The 25,031-nt window shown below is 43.6% G+C and overlaps 1 protein-coding gene across 1 annotated transcript in view; it reads right to left on the reverse strand.

Annotated features, from left to right (window-relative positions):
- Positions 1 to 25,031, reverse strand: part of CALCR (calcitonin receptor) — a 2,001,221-nt gene that overhangs the window by 1,914,357 nt on the left and 61,833 nt on the right. Inside the window, exon 2 of the mRNA XM_078664409.1 lies at positions 4,436 to 4,519. Coding sequence (XP_078520535.1) covers positions 4,436 to 4,514 — 79 coding nt within the window. The 5' untranslated portion in view covers positions 4,515 to 4,519. The remainder of the gene's footprint in view (positions 1 to 4,435; positions 4,520 to 25,031) is intronic.

Genomic DNA, 25,031 nt, shown 5'->3' on the forward strand with positions numbered 1-25,031 from the left:
CGGGGGTTTTAAGACGTGTAAGCCAAAACAAGTATGACATGGTTTTGATAGAGCGTTTAAGAAAACGGGAGAACAGTAGACGGTGCAGTTTCTGCCGAGTGCAAAGAATGCATTGTTATGCAGTCTCAGCAGCGACAGAACACAAGATAAATCTCCGGGTCAGTCTCCGATGTCTTGGAAAAATAGCATACGCGCATTTCCTGGTCCTCCTATTGCTGTCATTGGGACAATATACGAAACACGCACGTACGTATTTAATCTGTTTTACTGTACTGCTGTGTATCGGCCTTCGGTCACTGGAGGGTGCTATGGTGTGCATCAAATATGTTACGTGGAAAATATAGTAAGGTTAGAGTCCATTTGGGTAACTGAAGGAGCCAGTGGCCAACATTCTTGAATTGAATCTCTTCATATTACAAAACAGTGTGCAATCTTAATCTAAAATTATCTCCCAATAAATCATGCTGCAGTACTGGGTACAAAATATCTCAATTACTATGGGTAGAAGAAGAGTGAATCCGCAAATTTTAATAAAAGATTTAAATTACGCATATTTATGATCATCATTAAGTGGGCATAATTTCATTTTCCTATGTTGTTACATCATTTTTAGAATGTGATCAAATATTTTTCCTTCCACCATCCAGTTCAAAGTGTTATCTAATATTTTTTCATTTAGCTCTGACTTTAGCAATGTGCTTGCAAATGTCAGTTCATTTTTTTAAAGCCAGACAGTTTCTACAGTTTGAAAGGAGATACGGCCAGCATTTGATACAGATGGTCTCTAATGTGGTCCAGGAAATATTGAATGTTGCTAAAAGCATTAAATGAGTGCAAAACTGTTTAATATCACAAATGGGGAACATTAAAAATTCAACAAAGATTTTAAGGCATTACTGAGATTATTGAATGCTTTTTCAGCTCGGAAACAATCGTCTTGATAGTTTAGTTGATAAGAGAAAACATAAGTTTGCACTGACAGAATAAATCTCAATGATTGTTGTTGTGGAGCAATGCAATCATTCAAACCCTACTGGGTATAAATTACCCAATACCAGCCACGGTGAGAAGCATGCAATTTGCCTACGTTTACACAGAGTTAATAAATGCCTAAAATCTTTGAGGCACAATTCTACTTCTGAAATAGACACAGATGATTATTAGGAGCGCAGTACCATCCACCAGAGGCACATTTGGTATTCCATAATTTAAGTCTTAAAGCTACCAACTTTTTAAGGGCCAGACATTGATTTACTCCAAACATAAGCCTTTTTATACACACAGCTTTTCATATATTCTTCCAGATTCAGACTTGCATATTTGCATTATTTATTTAATTATATTGCATTGTTATAAGCAAACTTGACCCGAGGGTATAGTGAGGTTGCACAATCAAAGTGAAGCAATGTTTCAGTATTACATAGAACTAGAAGCAATAGAAGCTATGAAAAATCAACAGCACATGTGAAAAGTTGTAGACTGGGTCAACCAAGGAATACAACACGAAGGACAAAAAAGCAATTGTGATGGAATAACTCATAACATGGTAAGACACAAAGGGCGAGCAGGAGAAGTGAAGGCCTGGATGAGGTACACCAACAGAGTAAGATTAGTATTAAATATATAATGAGTGGCTGAGTGTGTAATAGGTTTACGGCCCTATCGGGTCTGAAAGTCAGGTGGACCAAATCCTGTCTCATCCAGTTCAACCCAACAATAGTGAATGGAAACCCCACACTTAGTGGAGTTTGTTTACCATTGCAACCTGATACCTTCTGCTATTTGGGCATATGTATCTATCACTTGCCACTGACCTCTACGATGGGAATCTGAAGAGAGCACTGACATCGGGTCGAGCACAGGTGGGATTTAGGCAATCCCTCCCGCTTTCAATGGCAGGCTGCATTCGCACTTATAAAAATGATTATGTTACAGAGGTTTCTTAATTATTTTACTAATTGTCCCACATATATTCGGAAATTCTTCTTCATTCCACTTGAGAGGCTGTCGAAATCGATGACATGGCACAAAACATGCTGTCGTGTCCCACTGCAAAAACTATATTTGCCCACAGACAAGGGAGGGTGGAAGTCCCCAACTTTGAGAAATATTATTTGGCCCCCCCAACTTCAATGGGTGGCCTGCTGGATGACTCACCTGTACCTCACTGATACAGCAACTGACTCCCCAGCCTGGGACTTGTCTGCTCTAATTCATTTATTCCACCCCTGCACCATGACCCAGGCGCCTGGAGTCTTTTCATCACCTGGGCTGAGCGGAGTTGACCACCCTGGTATGCCGTGGGGATACACACACTCAGAGATCTGGTCCAAGCAACTTCCTTATCCCTCCGTGCACCCTCATAGCTGAGGCAAGTTCTTTATAATTCTCTGATTAGGGTAATGGGAACAGTTGGGCTGATATACAACAGAAGTGCCCCTTGCACCTTACTATACAATACTTAAACATCAGGGGTGTGGACACACCTCTAATCCACTGGTTCGTTGAATCTTTATGAACGCATTCAGCAGTCTCTCTTCTTCCCTGTGCCACCACTGGAAAATGTACCTGGGTAGCCCATGCACAGATAAGGAATGGGACATAGTTCTTGAGGGTCCTGTCAGGATACCATGAAATGCTTGCTTCCGCCTCAAACAGTATTATGTGCTACACCGAGCTTATCTGTGGATGCACTAGTTTAAGTGAATTATTTTGAAAAGGTGTTAGGTTCAAACATTGATTTCATGTTCAATGGCTCATATACACTGTTTGTGAGAAGAGCCAAGAGGATGCAGAGCAGAAATACATTGAAGCACTTTAAATGGTAGCTGCTGCATACAATCAAGTGTGATTTAGTTGTGGAGATGATGATCAAAGATATGAGATTCATTCATATCACCAGTCAGATTTCAGCAGCTGGGCCTCATTCACTAATTCCTTATTAGCACCTTACAATGTACACACCACCCTCATTGCATAAAGTAGAGTCACCATGCTCAATGTGTGCCGCAACACAAAATCATAACCAGAGTAGAAACAACTAATATATGTGATGAACAAAGGCATCTATAGGAAGCAGATCTTCTCAGTCATGTAACCACACCAGCTTCACGATTATTGCAGGACACCTTGTGGCATTTAATGGTGTGGATTCTCTTTTAGAGCCCCTAGAATCAACTGAATTACATAGTGTGGATTTGACGAATACATTGGAATAACGAAGACATAATATGCAAGCTGAGATGATCTCTAGCCTACATTAGAATTGATCATGATTCTATGCAAGGGTGTGAGGCAGTTTAAGCATACGTTAAAGATAAACTAACAAACAGGTCAATACGACAATTGACAGCATCCTACATTCAAAGTACTGCCAGGTGATAAGTAACTCATCTTTGAGGATAACTCTCTAATGACTCTGTGGATGGCGCAAAATAGAGTCATGCCAGTGAGTAAGGCTATTTAAACAAGGGACTATCAGCTAAAAGCCACTTTGTACTTTTGTACTTGTATATAACCTACTGGTGCCATCGGAGGGGTAGTGGTAATGCATGCCCCTGCAACCAAAGAATACTTCTACCCTTCAGGGGAATCCCACTCAATTTAATGTTTTTGAATATCTGTGATATATGGGGGACTGAGGGTCCTATTATAATGGTATGTGGACTTTGGCCCGGGTATTTTTATGCCAGTTGGCATTTCAATACCTGCACTGTAGGGCTTAAATAAATAAAGCTGCAGTTGTAGCTGATGAAATACCTGTGGACAAAGTGGGAGGGGCAACAAGGGAAGCAGGGGTACGGGGGCACACCCATATAAAGGGAACAACAGCAATCATCAAAGGGCAATAACTGCCATCTAGAGTGTGTCTATGTTTGTACTGCTGTGAAATTGTCTGTAAATGTTTCACCATACTCGGCAGACGGCTCCCATCATTGTGTGCTACACCACAGAGTGCCATTGTAATAGTTAGGGCGGCCCGGTGCTTGACAGGTAGCTGTTTTTGTGCCCCTAAATTACACCATAAATGAACAGAATTCTGCAGCTGAACATGGTATTAAGATACCATAAATAAAGTGTCCATAATTTCTTAAGTAACACAAATAACACAATTTAATACAACCGAATTTACAAGTGTATCAGGTAAGAGCAGATAACATTTGAATTTCACCACAAATGATTATAAGCCGCCTCCCATTTCATTACAAAAACAATCAAGGAATTGTGGTGCAGCACAAAGTTGCCCACTCTTTACACATCATAAATTATGACAGGAAATGTCAACAGATCCATGACATGATCTTGCACTTATCAAATGCTTCTTACTTGATTCAATGATTAATGAAAATATTTTACTCAATATCACGATTAAAGAGTGCCTTTACTGTAGAATTAATAATAATAAATTAGTATTTGTAAAGCACGAACTACTCACCCTTACGGGTCTCAAGGAGCTGGTGGGCGTCGTGGGATCTAAGTTTGTTTGAATAAGCTTTATTCGACAGAGATGTCATAAAAGCTACAGTTAAAAAAAAATGTTTCCTTTAAACCAAGAATACATAAATAAAACATTTCCATTATGCGTAAACATTTAATACAATGAAATGAACACTTGAGCCCTTAATCCGATGAACGGTGTTTCATTTTAGGCGCATTAAGAGGACAATATAACCTTGTAGATCAATTTATCAAATTTGTTACTACAATTAAAAAAGTATAAAAACAGGAATTTAAGTAAGCTATTGCCCAGAGTCACATGGTGCTAAGCTGCTGCCGGAGCCAGGGACCGAACCATGACCCCTGTGCTTTAAAGTCAGCTGCTTTGGCTGCTGCGCCACACCTCTCCACAGGGTATCTAATCAATAGTATGTGTTTAACCATGTTAATTTAGATATTTTAATGACGTCTGATGAATAATAAAACCATCCATGATTAATAGATAATACACTTTCTTTAAAGAGGAAACTCAACATTTGTAAATATGTGCTAATATATGTAAATAACATCCAGTGACTTGAAACTATCCTCATATATGTGGAATGTGATTTTACTAGAAACAATAAGGTTTACGTAATGCACTCTTTATTGTTCAAATGTAAAGGTTTATTGTATGCTACTAGCAGTATTAACCTAATACAATGTACTAGAAATTATATTCATTTAGGTTTAAATGTGTACAACCATATTTAGGGGCCGATTATGATGGCGGATTTCCCGCATCCACCGGGCCAGCGGAAGCCACTGCTGGCCCGGGGGATGCGGGAAAACCGCCGCGGATGCTGGAAAGACCCACCGCCAAATTAGGATGGCTGGTGGGTCTCTGAATCTGTCCGCCGCTTTTCCGCCGCGGTCGCCTTCCGACCGCAGCGGAAAAGCATTAACATGGCTGGCGGTGTCCATCAGACACCGCCAGCCATATTATGATGGAGTAGAAAGTATGCTTTTCCACAGCGGCTTTTCCGCCTTGGAAAAGCATACGGACCTTCACTTCGGGGGCCGGTTGCGGGCCCCCTGGGTGAAGTGGGGGGTGCACATTGGGGGTACCCTGCATTTGCGTGAACAAAGCGGCAGGCACCACGCAAATGCCGTGCAAGCATTTTTAACATTGCGGCGGGTGCAGCTTGAAGCTGCACCTGCCGCAATGTTAAAAATAGGAGATGTGACCGCCACCCTGGCGGTCACATCCTAATCTGCATGGAGGGACCGCCGCTGCCCCTGCAGACAGTCCCTCCTACTCTATGGTGGCGACGGACTCAGGTCCGTCCGCCATCATAATCGGCCCCTAAATGTGCACGATTGGAATTAATGTTTAACTTGACTTAACAGTTTAGGCCTGTATTTCACTATGCAGCATTTTAAAGGATACTGTTTTTTTGTATTCTGCCAGCACAACATTTCTTGCAGGCATTCACATGCATTCAGGAGCAGCCTGTGCAGGTAAGAGCGATGGGTCTGGGTGGGGGTGGAGTTGACAGAGGGCGATGAGGGCGAAATAAATTTAAAAAAAGAAAACCACTTTACATGCACTCATGCAAGTACAGTGGTTTTCTGTTTTTTTTTAAATGTAATTTTCCCTCGTCGTCGCCTGTTGACTCCTCCCCACCCCGTTCCACCGCCACATTGTTCTCACCTGCACAGGCCCCTCCTACATGCATTGTTAGTTTAGAACAGATACATTACTGTACCAGGAATAGGAGAAACAACCTGAAAAAAGGACCTTGACAAAGCTACATGGAGAAACAGAGGGTAAACAACCATTAATTGGCATATTTTACTTCGCACTTCTTTTACTTAGCATCTTTTACTTAGCATTGTCTTTTACTTCGCATGCTTTTACTTGGCATGCCTTTACTTCGCATATGCCTTTACTTAGCGTATGCCGTTACTTCGCAGGAGAAGAGTGGATCCATGGTTGAAGGTAAAGAGAGAGACCACGGGCAGAGAGAGGTAAGTGGGGCAGTGTAGTTAGGGTAGTGTAGTAGTGTATGTTTTGTGTAGGGTGTAGTGTTTTAGTGTTTAGGGTAGTGTTGTAGTGTATGTGTAGTGTAGGGGGTAGTGTTTTAGGGTTTAGGGTAGTGTTGTAGTGTATGTGCAGTGTAGGGGGTAGTGTTTTAGGGTTTAGGGTAGTATTGTAGTGTATGTGTAGTGTAGGGAGGTGTTTTAGGGTTTAGGGTAGTGTTGTAGTGTATGTGTACTGTAGGGAGTAGTGTTTTAGGGTTTAGGGTAGTGTTGTAGTGTAGTGTAGGGGGTAGTGTGTTAGGGTTTAGGGTAGTGTTGTAGTGTATGTGTAGTGTAGGGTAGTGTTTTAGGGTTTAGGGTAGTGTTGTAGTTTATGTGTAGTGTAGGGGGTAGTGTTTTAGGGTTTAGGGTAGAGTTGTCCTGTATGTGTAGTGTAGGGGGTAGTGTTTTAGGGTTTAGGGTAGTATTGTAGTGTATGTGTAGTTTAGGGTAGTGTTTTAGGGTTTAGGGTAGTGTTGTAGTGTATGTGTACTGTAGGGTGTAGTGTTTTAGGGTTTAGGGTAGTGTTGTAGTGTATGTGTAGTGTAGGGGGTAGTGTATTAGGGTTTAGGGTAGTGTTGTAGTGTATGTGTAGTGTAGGGTAGTGTTTTAGGGTTTAGGGTAGTGTTGTAGTTTATGTGTAGTGTAGAGGGTAGTGTTTTAGGGTTTAGGGTAGAATTGTAGTGTATGTGTAGTGTAGGGTAGTGTTTTAGGGTTTAGGGTAGTGTTGTAGTGTATGTGTAGTGTAGGGGGTAGTGTTTTAGGGTTTAGGGTAGTGTTGTACTGTATGTGTAGTGTAGGGGTAGTGTTTTAGGGTTCAGATTAGAGTTGTAGTGTATGTGTAGTGTAGGGGGTAGTGTTTTAGGGTTTAGGGTAGTGTTGTAGTGTATGTAGTGTAGGGGAAGTGTTTTAGCGTTTAGGGTAGTGTTGTAGTGTATGTGTACTGTAGGGCAAGTGTTTTAGGGTTTAGGGTAGTGATGTAGTGTATGTGTATTGTAGGGTAGAATTTTAGTGTTTTGGGAAGTGTAGGGGGTGTGGAGGCTAGTGTTGGTGTGTAGGGATTTTTTTTAAAAAAAGAATCTTTATGCGTAGTAAAATCCTGCGAAGTAATGTACTGCTAAGTAATGCCAATATAATGCTTTTAATTGTTTTTGCGAAGTAATGGTATGCGTAATAAAATCCTGCTAAGTAAAGGCATTTGCGAAGTAAAAACTTTGTAGAAAAGGCATGCTAAGTAATAGCATGCTAAGTAAAGTCATACATTCGAAACAGAGCTCTAACTGAATGGACTTTGTTAGAAATGGCGATTTCTGGTTGGCTAAGGCATGCGCCAAAGCCAGGCAGAAACCACCACTCTAGTCAGGGCAAGGAAGTCACCCGCCAAAGATAACCCCTGCTCACCCCCTTGGTAGCTTGGCACGAGCAGTCAGGCTTATCCCGGAGGCAATGTGTAAAGCATTTGCGCATGCACACAGCAACAACATCCCAGGCACACCACAAAAGGAACACCACACAAGGTTATATAAAAAATAACTGTTGTATTGTCAAAACACATCAGATAGTAATCACACAATATACATTGTGCCACCTGGCACGGGCACTATTCACAAGGGATTATTTACACAGGACAGGGCCACGTGGGCCACTGTCAGGATCAGCACTTAGTAGAAATAGCACTTAGGGTAACTGTAACACCAAATAACAATTATAGACCACAACCAGTAACCACTGGTAACAGGTAGGTACACACTACGCAATACTAAGAACCATAGGCATAGATCATGCAGGGACACATAAACTCACTAGTATACTATACTAGGCAAAACAAACTCCTAAGCATGAAAACACATGTAGAGGTACCACATGCATAAAGGCATTGCACATTACGCATAAATCACATTAGGCCTAACTAGTATAAATTCAGTAGGCAATCTCCTCACTAGTCTGAACACATTAGACCCTACCCCCTAAGCATAACTCACATTTAGGGGCTTAAATCACAGTGAAGCAAAATCTCACTAACACAAACCTCCATAGGTAAAATCATCTCTAGAGGTATCAATACAGGGTGCGTAAAAACATACTAGATGCATTACATTTCCTAGCACCACATTTAAAGCACATATCACCTTTGGCACATAACTCACATCAAGGTCCCGGAGGCGCCACTGCGTCAAAACCTAAACGTAGCAGCTGCCCACTACTTGCTGGGCAGCTGAGGACAATAGCAAGGGGCCTAAACGCTGCAGCTGGCACTAAGTGCTGCGCAGCTGTGGAAGGCCAAGATAGGGGCGAAGGAGTGCAACTCACTCCTGAGTCCAAGGACATGCCCCTAGGAAGAAAACCTAAACGGAGAAGCTGCCCACTACTTGCTGGGCAGCTGGAAATGACACACTGCTGCATGGGCTACCTCTGGCCCTTAGGACAGAGACTGCGCCAATGTGGAGCCATCTAGCTCTGAAAACAAATATGCGCAGGCTGGAGCCACACGGGGCTCTGTAAATGAAGATGTCCCCCAAAGTAAATATGTCCCAAGGTGGAACCCTCTGGTTCTGAGACAAAACATGCCCCCGGAGCACACTGGCCCCTTAGCTCATCAAATATGCCCCCATAGTGTGGGAGCGGCCCGCTGCCATCCGGGGCCATTCTGGCATAGGGCACTGCCTTTATGCCTGCTCCGGTAGGGGCGCGGGCCCTCTAAACCGCATTGTCCCATCATCGGAGCGGTCCGCTGCCAGACGGGACCGCTCAAGACCCACCAACACTGCCCTGGTGCACTGGGGCACCAACACCAACATGACCAGCGGCCTCCTCACTCACAGGCTTCTTCTCCGGGGGCGGTGGGGGCGTGCACCACACTTCACACGGTCCCCCATCTCCGGACCGGGACTTTGGAAGGGGAAGCCCTCTTGGCTCCGGGCTGACTACTCGGCCGGGGCTCCCTCCAGCACCTGGGAGCCCCGCAACACTGGTGCTCCTTTCCGCTGGTGGCCCCGGGGCTCTCCCTAACTCACGGGAGCCCCGGGCCGCGGGAGGCCATGACTTGGCCGGCTTGTCTTCGTTTTGCAGCCAGCGCGGGACTTCAGCCAATCGCAGCGCGGCGGCGGGCGGGTCTTCCCTTTAAAACCGGAAGTCCCGCCCCTCGTCAGGCACTACGTTGCCTGACTTCCTGTTTCGCCCGTGGCTGCGGCGGTGATTTCCCTCGTCGGCAGTGAGAGGGGTAGGCTCCCTCGCAAGGCAAACAAGCAAAGGAGCGGGGTGGCACACCCATAAATAAACAAGTTCAAAAGAGAACAAATGAGGGGCAGACACCCTCCGAACATCGGTGCATAAGCAGGGTGGGCTCCTGCGAATCCAGGACACACGAGTAACGGCCATGACGCAGGGCAATCACCAACAAGCGGGCAAAAGGCAGGGTAGGCACCTGCAAGTAAAATATTCAAATAAGCGGGGTGGCACCCGCGCTTCCATGATCACGGGGGGAATCCCTCACCAGGGGATTCCCTCCCAAAGGGTCAAAAAGACCAGGACAAACACAGCGCTCCCAGGACACCAAAAGAGGCAGCAAGGTCCTGGGGCAAAGAAAGGGAGCAACCAAATCCTCGGCAAAGGGGAGTCCTCCAGTCCCCTAGGCAAGGCAGAGGGGTCCCAAAGAAACAAGATCTTCAAGGCATCCAGGGGCTGGACATGGCCCAGGGAGGCAAGCCTTCCCCTGGGCCCCAGCAGCAGCACGCCCCTGGTAGATTCTAGTCTGGAAACAAGAACATTTTACAGGAGGTCACAGCCTCTTTTTATACACACACTTCCTTTGTTTCCAAAGGTGCAGGCAAGGGACGAACCAGATGCAACTGGTTCCTGAGCACTTTGTTTTGCTCGGCACCTCTCTCTATTCACAGGGTGGGTCAGGGACATCAGACACACCACAGGGGGCGGAGCCAGCATTGTGGAGGGAAAGCCCAGCCCTATTCAGGTCCCAGGTGCAGCCTCTCCCTGCCATCAACATGCAGATCTCCCCATTCACCACCGGGGCAGACCCATCCTGACTCCTGGGGCCAGGCACACCAGCTCCAGCCAATCACAAGCCAGACAGCCAATTCACATTTATTACACAGACTTCTAGAAGTGGCTCTTCCACATCAGACACATTAAATCCATGCACATTATCGCGCAGCATTTAATCTCACGAGTTCACACATACCAAACTCGACCCTGCTCTCCCCACACATCATGAACTACCAGGGACACACATATTCCCCATGCATTCCTATGGGAGGGCAGGCCACTCACCACACATACACAGAGAGCTCACGCACTTTACACTGTACCACAGGGAAAAAGTGCGCAGAGGCCTAAAATCACTAACACCAGGTTACAGAAACAGGCTAGGCAAAAGCAAAAAGTTTCGGGGTGAACCTGCCAAAAGGGCCAAGTCTAGGAGACTTGTTTTAGCAAATCTTACAATCTATGTGTGTCTGAGAAAAAGATGTTGTTTTTATGTCCAGTGTGGGACAATCCAGCGATGTTGCAGTCTGCAACTTGGTGATTCGATGAGGACAATGGATCCCTGATTGTGTGATTAAAAGTGTGTTGTCTAATGGACTTTACAAATTGTAATGTGCTGTTCCCCCTGGACCTTTACACCGATGCTTCATAGATGCTTTACAGATCGCTTTAGACCTTTCTTGAGCCCCGTGAGAGTCCTTTCTGACTCTTACTGGAACGGACTGCCTTGCTGAAACCCCTCTCTTCAGACTCTGTGTAAATCTCTCATGCAGATTCCTTGCAGACACCTTCTCCGATTCCTTGATTCCCTACTATCTGAATGGACTTTGAGAGGTTTAGACCTCAATTCTTACCCTGTTGATTCTTGCTTAAGTGTGGTTATTCCTGACTCATAGAGAACTCTTAAACAAGCTTCTGAGATGCTAACACTTCCCATCTTGATTTTTATCCTGTCCTGACTTAAATTCCCAAATTATTTAGTCTTTTGTCCCCTAACTACCCTCTGCACATTGAAATTTTAGATTACTAATGCACAGGTGAAAATGCCTTAAACTGTTTTCTAAGCATAATATTTTAATGCTACTATTCAGTATTGCGGTCACAGAATTGCTTGTTTGTTTAATACAAGTTTGCCTCAATTTCTTCAGGCTCTGGGATTTCCATTCATTCAGTTGTCTTTACAGCATGGTTTTATGAGTTGTTTATTTGAACTTGATCATTAATTTGTAATAAACCTTTTGAACTTGGCTACTGATTCCTGGTCCGCATTGTGCAGTCAAATAGGTTGCACTGTGAATTGAAATCTGATTGAATGCAAAAGAGTAACTCCCATTACCGCTCAGTCAGATCTAAAATATCCATCAGAGGACCAATGATAAGCAAATAGGCCCGGAAAATACTGTATCAATTGGATGTCTCTACAATGTTAGAATTCACAAGCAAATCAAACTATTTTGTAATCAGATAATTAAAACACCATCAATAAAATATTAGAATATTGAGTAGTGCACTACATGCACAACAATGTAACAATACTGAGGATGCAGTTTCTTGGGACAAGCCACAAAATTAACTTGTTATGTTTGATTGAGAGGTTTGAAGATGTTATCAAGATTTCTGTTATGGCCCAGCCTAATGGGCAATACATTCATCATCCTGTTAATGATAGGTATATGTGGGCAGCGCTCGTAGAGTTTCACTCCATAGAATTCCACAGAGTTACCAAAAAACTCGACTGAATTCCACAGAGTTCCATGACTGGGCAGAGTGTTGCTCGCCCCCCCTTTACTTAATAAACAACCACATCTGCAGAACAATTGTCGGGCAGTATCCTCTGTAAACACCAGGGAGCGCCAGCAATTCATCCAAGCTTCCACTAGCAAATCTAAGCAGAATATTTTTTTCACGTGCAGGACATTTTTGATTTACAGGGGTTAGGATAAAAACGTTTTAGGAGGATCCCATAAGGTTTAAAGCAGTGGGAGATGTTTACAATAACACATAGGGCCAGATGCATCAAGCATCCATTTTGCGATTCCTTATTAGCGAAAAATAAGGAATCGCTAATAAGGAATAGCAAAATGGAATGCATCAAGCAATCACTACAAAAATAGCGATTCCTTAGAATTCCTTAATTGCGACTCGCAAATTGTGAGTCGCAATTAATGAATACCTCCCCACTCATTCCTACGGACCCAGAGGCCCATAGGAATGAATGGGAAGACAATCTCAATTTGCGAATCGCAATTAGCGATTCGCAAATTGAGATTGCGAGTTCAAGGGTGCAGGGGCTTCCAAAGGACACCCTGTTGCACCCCTGATTTTGATCTGTGCACATATGTTGCGCACACACATGCCCTTAGGGCATGTGTGTGCGCAACATGAAACTTTGAAATATGCACAAAAGTCAACTTTTCATAGTTTTTGAAAATTACCATGAAGTTGTACTTCGTGGTAATTTGCGTGCCCTATTAGCGAATTCACTATTTTTGAAACTTTCATGCATTGCATTTAAGGAATCTCAATTTGAGATTCCTTAAATGCAAACAATCGCAATTTAGCGAATTCTCTATTTGCGAATTTTGCATTTGGGATGCTGCATCCCAAATGCAAAAATACCGGTCGCAAAGGGACAGATTCTGAGAATCTGTCCCTTTGCGACCGGTTTTTAGCTTGATGCATCTGGCCCATAGTACCTTTTCTTGGGCTCCATTAGAGGGAATATGTGCAGTAATGGAGATAGCTATTTTTCAAAACGGAAATTGGTTTCTTTGTTCTGCCAGACACTACTGTGGATGCCATTATGTTTGTCTTCTCTTGTTCTGCGTAAATGAATACCACCCTTTATTTGTTTCTCAAGTGTACATTTCTTCATTTCAACTGTTTCAGGATACACTTTTGCATAAATTAGATTGACATTTTTTTCCCATGAGCTAAAACAATTTTCCCTCATGATTAGTGTTTTTTTTAAATAAGGTAGTTGTATATATTTTTGTTATGAAGAGAAATCAGTGTCTTGATAGCAGCACTCCTTTTAAGACAGATACAAGCTAGCAGTAAGCAACTAGAATTCAGAAGGACGGTGGAGAATTGGCTCTTTCCTACCTGAATCTAGAGTAAATGGACACATGAAACAGAGTTATTTTAAGAAAAGGAAGCTACACTTCCAGGCTAGCACTCGCATAATTGTGCTACCCTACCAGAAGAAACCATAAAGGCTATCTGCTTTTTTAAGAAACTGCCAAATTATGGAACTCCATTCTGGCGTCTATATGAAGCTAATATGACTACTAACTCACAGACAGGACAAGAATAACAAGATTTATTTAATACCAGAAGAAATTTGCAGCACTTATACTTAACCCACTTGTAGCCCTTATCCTGTACATTGGTGAAAACTGACTATATCAGACCTAGGACAGTGCCACCACAGCAGTAAGAACTGGATTGGCTTCAGTTGGCCATAATAGAAGCATATAAAATGCATAAGTTACCTCCTCATGATCTGAAGCATAGTTAATGGAATCCTCTCTATTGTCAAGAAGTCCATGAGTCAAAAACTTCCTTCACAGCCTGCCTGACTAAGAACAAGCCCTTGCCAATTAGTGCGGCAATAATAATAATATCAGAGCCATATTAATAGCACTTCAGATCTCCTGTGCTGTCTCCCTAGTAGAATATATAACACAAATTGCCGGAACCACAAAATCTCCACAAGCTTATTAAGAGGGAAAAGATCAATTTATTGTGATCCCCCTCGACAACCTACTTAGTGTCAATGTTTTTTATCTTTTTCAAGTTATGACAAGCTTTATGACAGAAAACAACAATACATTAAATATTTACACACCTATATATACTTTGTACATACATGAAAAAAAATTCTTTACACAGTACAAAAAGAAATTTTCTTGCATCAAACATTACAAAAAACTAAGAATACATCACAAACAACATTAGAACAAACATTACAATCAAAAAATGAGAAAAATAGGAAAAACCAATCCTAGGGGGAATTATAAGCAAATGAATGGCTCTTAAACAACTCAATACTGGACCAGCCGGTCCTAGTATCGTAGAGATGACATTTTATTCCACCCTAAGAAAGTGCCGACGCGTTTCGAGATCAGGCACAATGTCGCTGAACTCTCATCAGGGCTGTTTTATTCTTTGTATCTGCAAGATGCAAAGAAAATATTTTACTCATCACTTCTCAAAACCAAACTTCTTTTAAGGCAATGGGCTGAGAAAGAAAATTGCTACATACCAAACTTGGTTGTAAGTAGAGCAGGGCATTAAGGCGTAAAGGATTTCAAACCAAATATTTCAGCACGTTTAGAAATATTTGGTTTCAAATCCAGTGGTGCTACGTAAAAACAAACAGCTCCTCAAAGTCATCAGAATGAAAGAGGATATGGCAACCAATCCTGGCATTCGTGATTGGCAGAGTTTTTTTGTGAACGTCGAACTCCAAGTGGAGCACGAAGTGCCAAAATTCTGATAACTCCACAGATGGAGCAGAGTTTATCGTCCACTCCAATCAGCCTATACATTACGCTTGTAGAAGATGTGTTAATAAAATGTGCTTAGCAGTAGCCCAGCAGTACCATCCGAGAGGGGGGTTGATAGTGTTGATTCTTTTTCTAGTCAAAGATGTTCATTCTCAATGCATTTCAAACTATTTACAGCTGATGCACATACAGCATGAGGTGTTGCATATATCTTCCTTATAGATTGTTATTAAAACATTTATGACCATCAAAATATTGAGGTAATCAATAAGATGTATTATGATTTGCAGAAGCTCATTCCCTAATGTAACACCATTTCCAACATCATCTGGGTAGGGGTTTTTAATGCTTGACTATTCAATTATTCTTCTGTCTCAGTATGTAGATACAATAATACACACAAGGAATTGTTAGCACATGTTGAAGATAACCCCACCTTGTGCTGAAGTATAGCCTTGGCTTTGCTTGGGAGGTTTGTCTATCTAATAATTGCTTTGACCCTACTTTCACTAAAGAAAACTCATGTAGATCTATAGACAACATCCTAATTTGGGAGAAAATCACAACTGCTGTGTTCAATTTTAAAATAATGCCAAACTGCAACAGCAACCACAACCGGCTGCTACTGTGTTTAGCATTTGAATCAAACTCTAAGGCAGCCCATGAAATAAGCAGTGGGATTGATTAATTAAAAACAAAGGCTTACGTAGGAAATGGTCCATCAGTAGACTCAGAATAAATACTATCTGATTTAATAAATGAAAATCCAGCATTATGCTGGGTGTGTCTGGAAACCTTCTATTTGGTTTTTGGATTGCTGAATTCTGATTGCTGAATTTTGTGCTAACTGTCGCTACATAGGCAAAAAGAGAAAAGTCTTGCAGATAGTTTGATTCAAGTTGCTCAGCTTCACACAAACATTTGAAGAGTGCCCTAAAATAGGACGTAGGGCGGAGATACAACTCCCAAGGGGGAAAGATGTAAGCCATAATGGTGTACTGTTAGATCTGTCATCCCTAGGGGGGTCCTAACCCAAATGTTTGCCTGCTTACCTCCACGTTTTGCTGTATCTTTTTGTTGTCCTTAGGACTCTGGGCACTTTACCATTGCAAGGAAGTGCTAACCTGCATGTGCTTCGCCCCTAAATATGGTGACAATGGTGTATAATGATTGACAATATTAGGTTACCTGTAGGTCCTGTGTAAAGTGGTTTACCATGTCCCCAGGACCTGTAATCTTAATGTTTCTAGTGGACCTGTAGCACTGATTGTACCACCCACACAGGTATCATTTCAACCCTGTCTCAGGCCTACCATTTCAGGGCCTGTGTGTGCAGATTACTACCACTTCATCATGGTATTTAAAACCATTTGCCAAGTCTTAAACTCCCCTTTCATTACACATAGGCCACCCCATATAGATCACTCCTAGGGTATGCCCTAGGTAACCCTAAGGACAGGGTGCTCTGTAAGTAAAAGGTAGGGCATGTTCCTTTAGGTTTTACATGTCCTGGAAGTGACAAAAGGCTAAATTCATTTTTCACCACTGGGTGACCTACTCCTCTCATAGGGTAGCATTGAGAATTCCTTAAAACCCTTTTAAGCTGCAATTCATGATGAGAAAGGAGTATGTAAAATCATGTTTCACATCTTTGGTCTAGTGATGATAAAGTCACTTTAGTGGTAAAGTTGGATTTGACAATATTATTTCAGAACTGCCACTTTTAGAAAGTGGCATTTCTCTGCTCTTAACTTTCGTCTGTGTGCCTGCAGACTGTCTCCAATACACTTCTAGGCTGGGTGACAGCTATAGTTTGTGCATTCACTCTAGTCAGCCACAAACACAGGAAGGGTGGGTGTGAAAGAAGATTCATCCGCAATCATCTGCATTCTGATAGCCTTCCTTGGCAAGTTCAAGTTCAAGTTCGAGAATTTATATAGCGCACTACTCACGCAGAGGGTCTCAAGGAGCTTGGGGAGGGGGTTCATTATTTGTCGAATAGCCAGGTTTTAAGTTCTTTTCTGAAGGAGATGTGGTTCTGTGTAAGGCGGAGGTGAGTGGGGAGTGAGTTCCAGGTCTTGGCCGCGAAGTAGGAGAAGGATCTACCTCCCATGGTGGATCTTTGGATACGCGGAACTGTGGCGAGGCCTTGATTGGAGGATCTCAGTTGGCGGGTGGGTGTGTAGAAGGATAGTCGAGTGTTGAGGCATTCGGGGCCTAGTTTGTAGAGGGCCTTGTGTGCGTGGGTGAGGAGACGGAATGTTATTCTCTTGTTGACGGGAAGCCAGTGGAGGTCTTTCAGGTGGCCGGTAATGTGATCTTGGCGAGGGATGTCCAAAATAAGTCTTGCTGATGCGTTTTGGATGCGTTGGAGTTTTTTCTGTAATTTGGCTGTAATTCCGGCGTAGAGGGTGTTTCCGTAGTCTAGTCGACTCGTAACCAGTGCGTGGGTGACAGTCTTTCTTGTCTCGGCGGGGATCCAGTGGAAGATTTTTTTGAGCATACGAAGTGCGTTGAAGCAGGAGGATGAGACGGCGTTGACTTGATTGGTCATCGAGAGTGAAGAGTCTAGGATGAATCCAAGGTTACGTGCGTGGTCCGTGGGTATGGGTGCTGAGCCCAGATCCGAAGGCCACCATGAGTTGTCCCAGGCAGAGGGGGTTGAACCTAAGATGAGCACTTCCGTTTTGTCTGAGTTAAGTTTAAGGCGGCTGTCTTTCATCCATACGGCTACATCTTTCATGCCATCGTGAAGATTGGTTTTGGCGGTGTTGGGGTCTTTGGTGAGGGAGAGGATCAGCTGGGTGTCGTCTGCGTAGGAGATGATGTTGAGGTTGTGTTGACGCGCGATGGAAGCGAGTGGACTCATGTAAACGTTAAAGAGGGTGGGACTGAGTGATGATCCTTGTGGTACACGGCAGATGACTTCGGTGGCCTCTGATTTGAACGGGGGAAGTCGGACTCTCTGAGTTCTCCCAGCTAGGAACGAGATGATCCAGTCCAAGGCTTTTCCTTTTATGCCGATGTTGCTGAGGCGTTGTATGAGTGTGCTGTGACAAACAGTGTCGAAGGCGGCGGAGAGGTCGAGTAGAATGAGGGCCACTGTTTCTCCATTGTCCAGTAGTGTTCGGATGTTGTCTGTTGCTGCGATGAGGGCGGTTTCAGTGCTGTGTTTGGCTCGAAAGCCGGACTGTGATGGGTCGAGAGAGTTGTTGGATTCGAGGAAGGCAGCGAGTTGGCTATTGACGGCTTTCTCAATGACTTTGGCTGGGAATGGGAGGAGGGATATGGGGCGGTAGTTTTTAAGTTCGGAGGGGTCTGCTGTGGGTTTCTTCAGGAGGGCGCTGACTTCGGCATGTTTCCAGCTTTCTGGGAAGGTGGCATGAACGGGGAAAGGGAGCAGACACTTACATCTGAATATGCTGTTCCCTTTCCCCTCACAAAAGAATGATTACCACCCCACAGAATGTCTGGCATACCGGGCTGGGATGAAAGGGGACCTGTGCACTTCAAAGAGCTGCTTTGAAGTTACCACTACTTCCAAGGCACATTTGGGTGTAACTACTGGACTCCGATGCTACCAACAAAAGTACATTACTGAACATGTGAAGAACTGTGCCAGGAGTCTGCTGTGCTACAAGGATTTCCACTCTGATTGACAGACTGGTCCTAGGAACTGCTTCACTGCCGTGATGAGATGCCCCTGCTGCCTGCTGATCTGGACCCATCTAACTTGAACTCAGAGTGACCCCAAGGGCTTGCTGGTTTGCCTCCTGTTTTCTGAAGTCTTGGGGTCATAAAAAATGTCCTATGATTCTGCTGGTGCGGCTGGACTCTGACATCTGTGAGTCCTACTCTTACTTGATGTGCCCCCTCCAGTCCTGAACCTCAGAAGTGGGTTCTTGAAGCTTCTCCTATATTGATGTTGACACAGTTCTTCTGGCCCATACTGCAAATGGGCGTCAAGGGTTATTGGATAACATAACATTTTTACGAAACAGCTCAATTTGACTATTATGTTATTAAAATCGTTCACAATGTCATGTAGGCTAAAAATTAATAAAATACATAGGGCCACATGCAGGAAGCATTTTTGTGGCTGGAAACAGCCGGTCAGGTCGTTTCTGACCGCAAAAATGCTTCTACAAATGTAGAACCCACAAACTGTGATCCGGTAATACATTACCAAATTGCAATTTGTGTTTGCGATTCGGTATTTGGAAGGGGCCTGCTTGGGGTCTATGTATGAATGTTTTGCGACCAATTTATGGTAGCAAAACATTTATATTTTGATGACTACTTGAAGTAGGTAGTAACCCTTGGTAAATGGGATGGGATCCCCTTCCCCTCTGAGAATGGAATGGAAAAGGCTCTTAAAAAATATATTTTTTAAGAGCAGACAGTGGTCCCTACTTTCTAAACTTTAAACTGCAAAATGCATTTTTTTCTTTTTAGATGCTTCCATATTTCCTTTAAGGAAAACGGGCTGCATTATTTAAAAAAGGTTGCTTTATTAAAAAGCAATCACAGACATGGTGGTCTGCTGACCCCAGTGGACCACCATCCCTGTTATGGCTGGGATTCCTAAAGGGTCGCAAATTGTAACCTACCTCATTAATATGCATGAGGTAGGTCTATTTGCGACCCACTAGGAATCGCTAATGTAACTCAAAGGGAGTTTCATACATTAGGAATACTGATTTCTTTATTGTGATTCAGAGTGAATCACAATTTGGAAATCGGTATTCCTAATGTTAGTACATCTGGCCCATAGTTACACCCCATGTGGAACTCTTGTTGAGAGTGTTAAGACCTTTACATATTTGGGGTTACCCCATCAATACCAGCATCAGTTTACATGCTGATTAAGGCCATATTTAGGTATGCGGGGTAACTACCACAAAAACCATGAAGGGTGTTGATCAAAATATATGTCTAAATGTAAATCAATGGTATCATATATTGCAGGCATATGGGGCTATACAGAAACAAAAGGCTACAGAAATTGGAAAACAGCTTCCTGCAAACACTTTTAGCAGTGCAGAGCTGTTCTACAAATTATGTCACAATGAATTGAAGGTCCCATATATTAATGACATATTAATGATATGCCCTTGGCATTGGTTTCAGCTAGAGCAAATCCAGGTGCTAACCTCACTAAGTTCCTCATATGTGAGTGCCTAGCTTTAGCAAGAGCACTTTCTACTCCACGGATTTATTACATTATAGAAACCCATACCAGCCCATAATCCAAATGGATGGCATTTTACGCCATCCAGATTACAATGCTCGTTTTCTGGCAAGCTTTCCATGCTTGGCTTTCCGACATGGAAAGCTTGCCAGAAAGTGAGTTTTGGGCCCCTAGCAGGGCCCCTTTCAACCAGCAGCCTCCGGTTGGTGGACCCGTAACTGCGATGGTGTCGGGCAGATGCAAGTAATAAAGCCCTTACTGAGAAAGTACTATATCATAGTGCCCTCCGTGACATTTGAGCCCTACCTGTCTTGATTAACAAATCTAAAACATCGGATTTATTATGCAGTTGAGATTTAATAATAGCCAGTTTTTACTTTCATTCTCCTTATGTAGTACCTGGTACAAAGACCTCCCTTGCTATCCATATGATAAGCAATGTGCACAAAGCACATTACACGTTATGCTTTCTTGTATGTTTTACTCTACCAACAGAAAACATTATGTAATACACAATTCTTCACAGCTTAATTGGTGCAAACTGGCTATGAACGTATGACAATAGCTTAGTCCTGAGGCAATTTGAGATGTAATAGTAAATTGTATTCAGAATGCTATAAAAATCAGGAAAGGATACTGCAGCTGAGATACAGTTTTAGTGTGATGAATGCTATATTGGAAATGATGTAAGTGGTTTTTAGTTCAGGTATTGATTTTAGATAATGCAATTATTAAATGCTTTATACTGATGATATGTTTACTTGCTTTCTGTTATGGCCAGATGAGTCAAATAAAGATTTATTAATTTAAAAAATCCTCAATATAAAGAGTAAGAAGCTTTACACTTCAAACCAAACTCGCTTGACAGAAATTCTAAGCTTAATCTTAAAACGATTGACTGTGACCAGGGGATCTAAAAATGTTGCATCTAATCAGGGAGTCAGAGAGTCATGGGAGAAGTATTGTGGTAGACTTTTTTTTTTTTTTTTAAACTCTTTATTAGCAACTGCATAACCTCACAGTTTACAACATTACATGTTATCAGCAATCAGTCTTTTCTGTTAACTCCCGCAACTAGTAATTCCAGACCTACAGCTCACATGTGTATGCGCTTATTACCAACATATAATAAAATTCGTGCACATTCTTAAATCCTAATACAATATACATCATGCCTCTCCATTACAGTGCCACTGATAGCACTGTGCGTTCGGCGTACACTTGTAACAATCTCCCACGCTCTTTTCGATCTGGTCTTTCCTCACCCTCCCACCTCCCCTTTCCGTACGCCTCCTGGTCCATTCAAGTACCTGGTTTATTGTCCATGGCCGCAATCAACATTTCTCAAGTGGTGTAGTCCTGCCCTGCTGCCCAACCTGTACTCTATCCTGGCTGGGTCTTTTCACAGCCACCCCACCTTGCTCCCTGCCCCGCCACTCCTAAGGGTCGTCTGCCTGAATCAGCTCCTGCTCTCCCTCCATTTCCTCTACCTCCAGGATCATCTGCTCCCATTCCTGCGCAATCGGGTATTTCCGTTGTCCTCCCTCTTCCTCCCTACGCAGAACTATTCCCTCTGCCCTGCCCCATCTGATTAAGTCAGTTCGCCACACCTCTAGGTCGGGAGTCCTAGCCGATTTCCACCTCATGGTTAGTACCCTGATCGCCAACAACAGTGATAAGTCTAGGAACTTCACCTGGGCCTTGTGGTGTTTAGGGCGTTTCTGGTGCCCTATCAGGCACGGCAGTGCCTCTTCCGGTACCGGGAGGGCCGTGATTGTACTAAGGGCCTGGCATATCCCCTCCCAGTATCCCCGCAGACGTGGGCAAGCCCACAGCATATGGAGAAGGCCAGCCTCGTCAGCCCCGCACCTAGGGCAGCAGTGAGGGGAGTCTGGAAACATTTTATGTATTCTGTGGGGGGTAAGATATGCCCTGTGCAACACCATAGCTTGTATGAACTTAAACTTAACGTTCCGAGACACCTTTCTAGGGTGTTCTAGGACACCCTTCCAAGCTCCCTCCGTTAACACCTCTCCAGAGTCTAATATCCAGGATCCCGGAGTGAGTTAAGGGATATTGCAGCGTGTTCCCTAACCCCAGTGTAGAGCCAGTGTACCAGGCGTCCCCCATTACCCATGTAATAAAGCAGGTGAACTAGTTCATGCTGTGGAGGTTTAACTCGCTGTGGGGCCCAGTTAGTTCGTACATAATGTAACAGTGTGGCGTGTAGGATGTAGAGTCTCGGGGGTGCCCCCGTGACGCGTAGAAAGGAGTCATGATCCAATAGTGTGTCATCCCCGAAAAGATCCCCCACCGTGTCCACCCCTGTGTCTGTCCAGGGTTGCAGTCTGGTTCGTGTCAGTCGTCCTTGCGGCGTCGGCACGCCCAGCAGAGGTATGTTGTCAGCGTAGGGCGAGGCCTCTGACGTGTACGCCAGTGCTTTCCTCCAGCACAGTAGAGCAGTGCGTAGTAGAGGGTGGCAGTCCCGGGGGATCCTGGCTCCAGGCAGGAGCAGTTGTGGTAGACTTCAGGAGGTCAGAAGGGGCTTTAGGTTGTAGAGGAGCTACACAGAGTCAATGGGGACTGTGGGGAGAGCTTAGTTGTGCAGATAAAGGCTTTTCCTTGCATGTTCATAGAGACTGGGCTGTGTTAGCTGTGCAGTTGTCTCTGGCAGAAGTCAATGCTTTTGTATAGGATTCTCATGAGAACCTGTTGCAGGCCTTGCACCCCATGTAGAGAGTAATTGTGTGCCTAAGGCACTGTGGTCAGTGGAGTTCCAAGTGGTGGCCGGTACATTTTGGAGGGAGGAGGCGGACAGGACACACACAAACGCACACATACAGATAACACAGCCATGCATTCCCACACACACACACACACACAAACCAGATCCATTTACAACACTCTCTACCACACATTCATGCACGCATGCACGCAGCACGCACCTAACATTAATAAAAAAAACTCTTACCTGCTGTCAGCTCTGCTTCGGAGGTTCCAGGAGGCTTGCGACTGCTGCCTTACCTCATTGCCTGAACTAAAGGCAGCCAATGAGGAAAGGTAGCAGTACCAACGTCATCACAGAGTGGGATAGGGTCATTGAGACTGCTGACCCCTCCCCACTCTGTCATGAATTATCACTGATTAACACTCGACCCTGGCACTTCAGGGCTTAAAACTGAAGCACCCAGGTGCAAGGCAATCAGTGACGCTACCCCTCATCCCTGAGGGGAGGGCATCAGGGACATTTGCTGAGCTGAGGACATCACGGCCACAGGAGCTGTGACTTTCTCAACCCAGCAAAGTTCAGCTCAGGCTGCCAGGAGCCTGCGCATTTAGCACATGTCTGGCTCCTGGCTGCCGGACCTGATATGAACAGTGTCTGTCAGGCTGACCTTTGTTCAGCCTTACAGACACTGTGAGGGCAAAAGGTTGAGGGGCGTCACCCCTCAGCCCCAATGGACCAGCCGCGGCTTGGAGTTCCTGATTTGTTTAGTGTTTTTCAAAATACTTACTTATCCAAGTTGTCATATTGTTTTTAGATTCATTGTTTAAGAGTAAAGTAAATTACTTTGTGCTTGCTTACTTTTTTCCTGCTTTCAAATGTGGTGCACTGATGATGGCTTCATTGATGATACATGAGTTCCTAACTTCTTGAAATGACCGATAGAACACCATGCATGCACAGGATGGACTTAGAATTACTGATCACCAAAATTATAATGGATATTGGAAATATTGACCTTCATAAAACGCTCCTTAGTGGGCAGAATAAAGGGTTGGACATTTTATCTTTAATGTTTTCTAGGCACCTCCATTAATATTGTATTGAGCAATGGTTGTGTTGTTGGTTGGTGAAGTACAGAGTTTGTGCTGTATCTCTGGGATTACTTTTGACTTCATTTCAAAATAGTCTAAGGGGATTATACCTTCTGAGTTGTGTATCAAAATAAGAGTTGCCCAGAAGTATTTATAAAGACTAAACTCTCTAGTTGCTGAACAGGAGAAAATAGTGGTGTGTGAAATATGTAAAGCATCCTACAATCGAGGCATATTTAATTAGATGTGTTTTCACTGAAAACAAAAATGCGCCTCAGGTGATGTTATTCATATTTGTAAAACAGACCATAAATTAAGTCCAATTATTGAAATGAAAGTCGTGTAGAGAGGCAAGCACAGAATAAATCCTTTGTAAGTCTGGAAAAATGAAGTGTTCAGGTTAAAATCTATTCATAATGCGTGTCTTTCTATTTAACAGAAACTGCAGCATTCTGTGCCTCATGAATTAGGTCTTGGAAAAAATGTCCTCTGTTTCAAAGATTATGGAATTTTAAACCCCTTTTGAAATGTAAGTAGGAATATGCGTTGCTATTAACAACATTTTATAACACCAGGAAGGGCAGCACTTTCAGTCTGTTTTTTCATCTACTCATTTAAGGGACGACCATATATATATATCTGTAAACCACTGCTAACCTGTCCTTATTGTGCAGCACTATTACCAGTCTACAATAGTACAAAAGAATGTATATTGGACATCCCCCACCCCTCACAGTGCAGAGGCTTATCCCGGTGTACAGTTCCTACAACTGGTCTACAGATCTGCTTTTTCGCTGTGCAATTCTATTGCTACATTTACATGCCTTTATTCAGCAGCCCTTCCAGTACTGTATGCAGACAGAATAACCGCTACAAAAGCATACACATTGTGGCCCATATTTATCAATATTTCAGGCAATCCAGCAAGCCACCTTGCTGCACTGCGTGAAAGGGAGAGGGCAGGAATGTACCGTATATGGTGCATTCCTGTTCTCTCCATACGCTGGCCC

The sequence above is a fragment of the Lissotriton helveticus genome, chromosome 10, assembly GCF_964261635.1.
Source record: "Lissotriton helveticus chromosome 10, aLisHel1.1, whole genome shotgun sequence".
In the NCBI taxonomy this organism is placed as follows: Eukaryota; Metazoa; Chordata; class Amphibia; order Caudata; family Salamandridae; genus Lissotriton; species Lissotriton helveticus.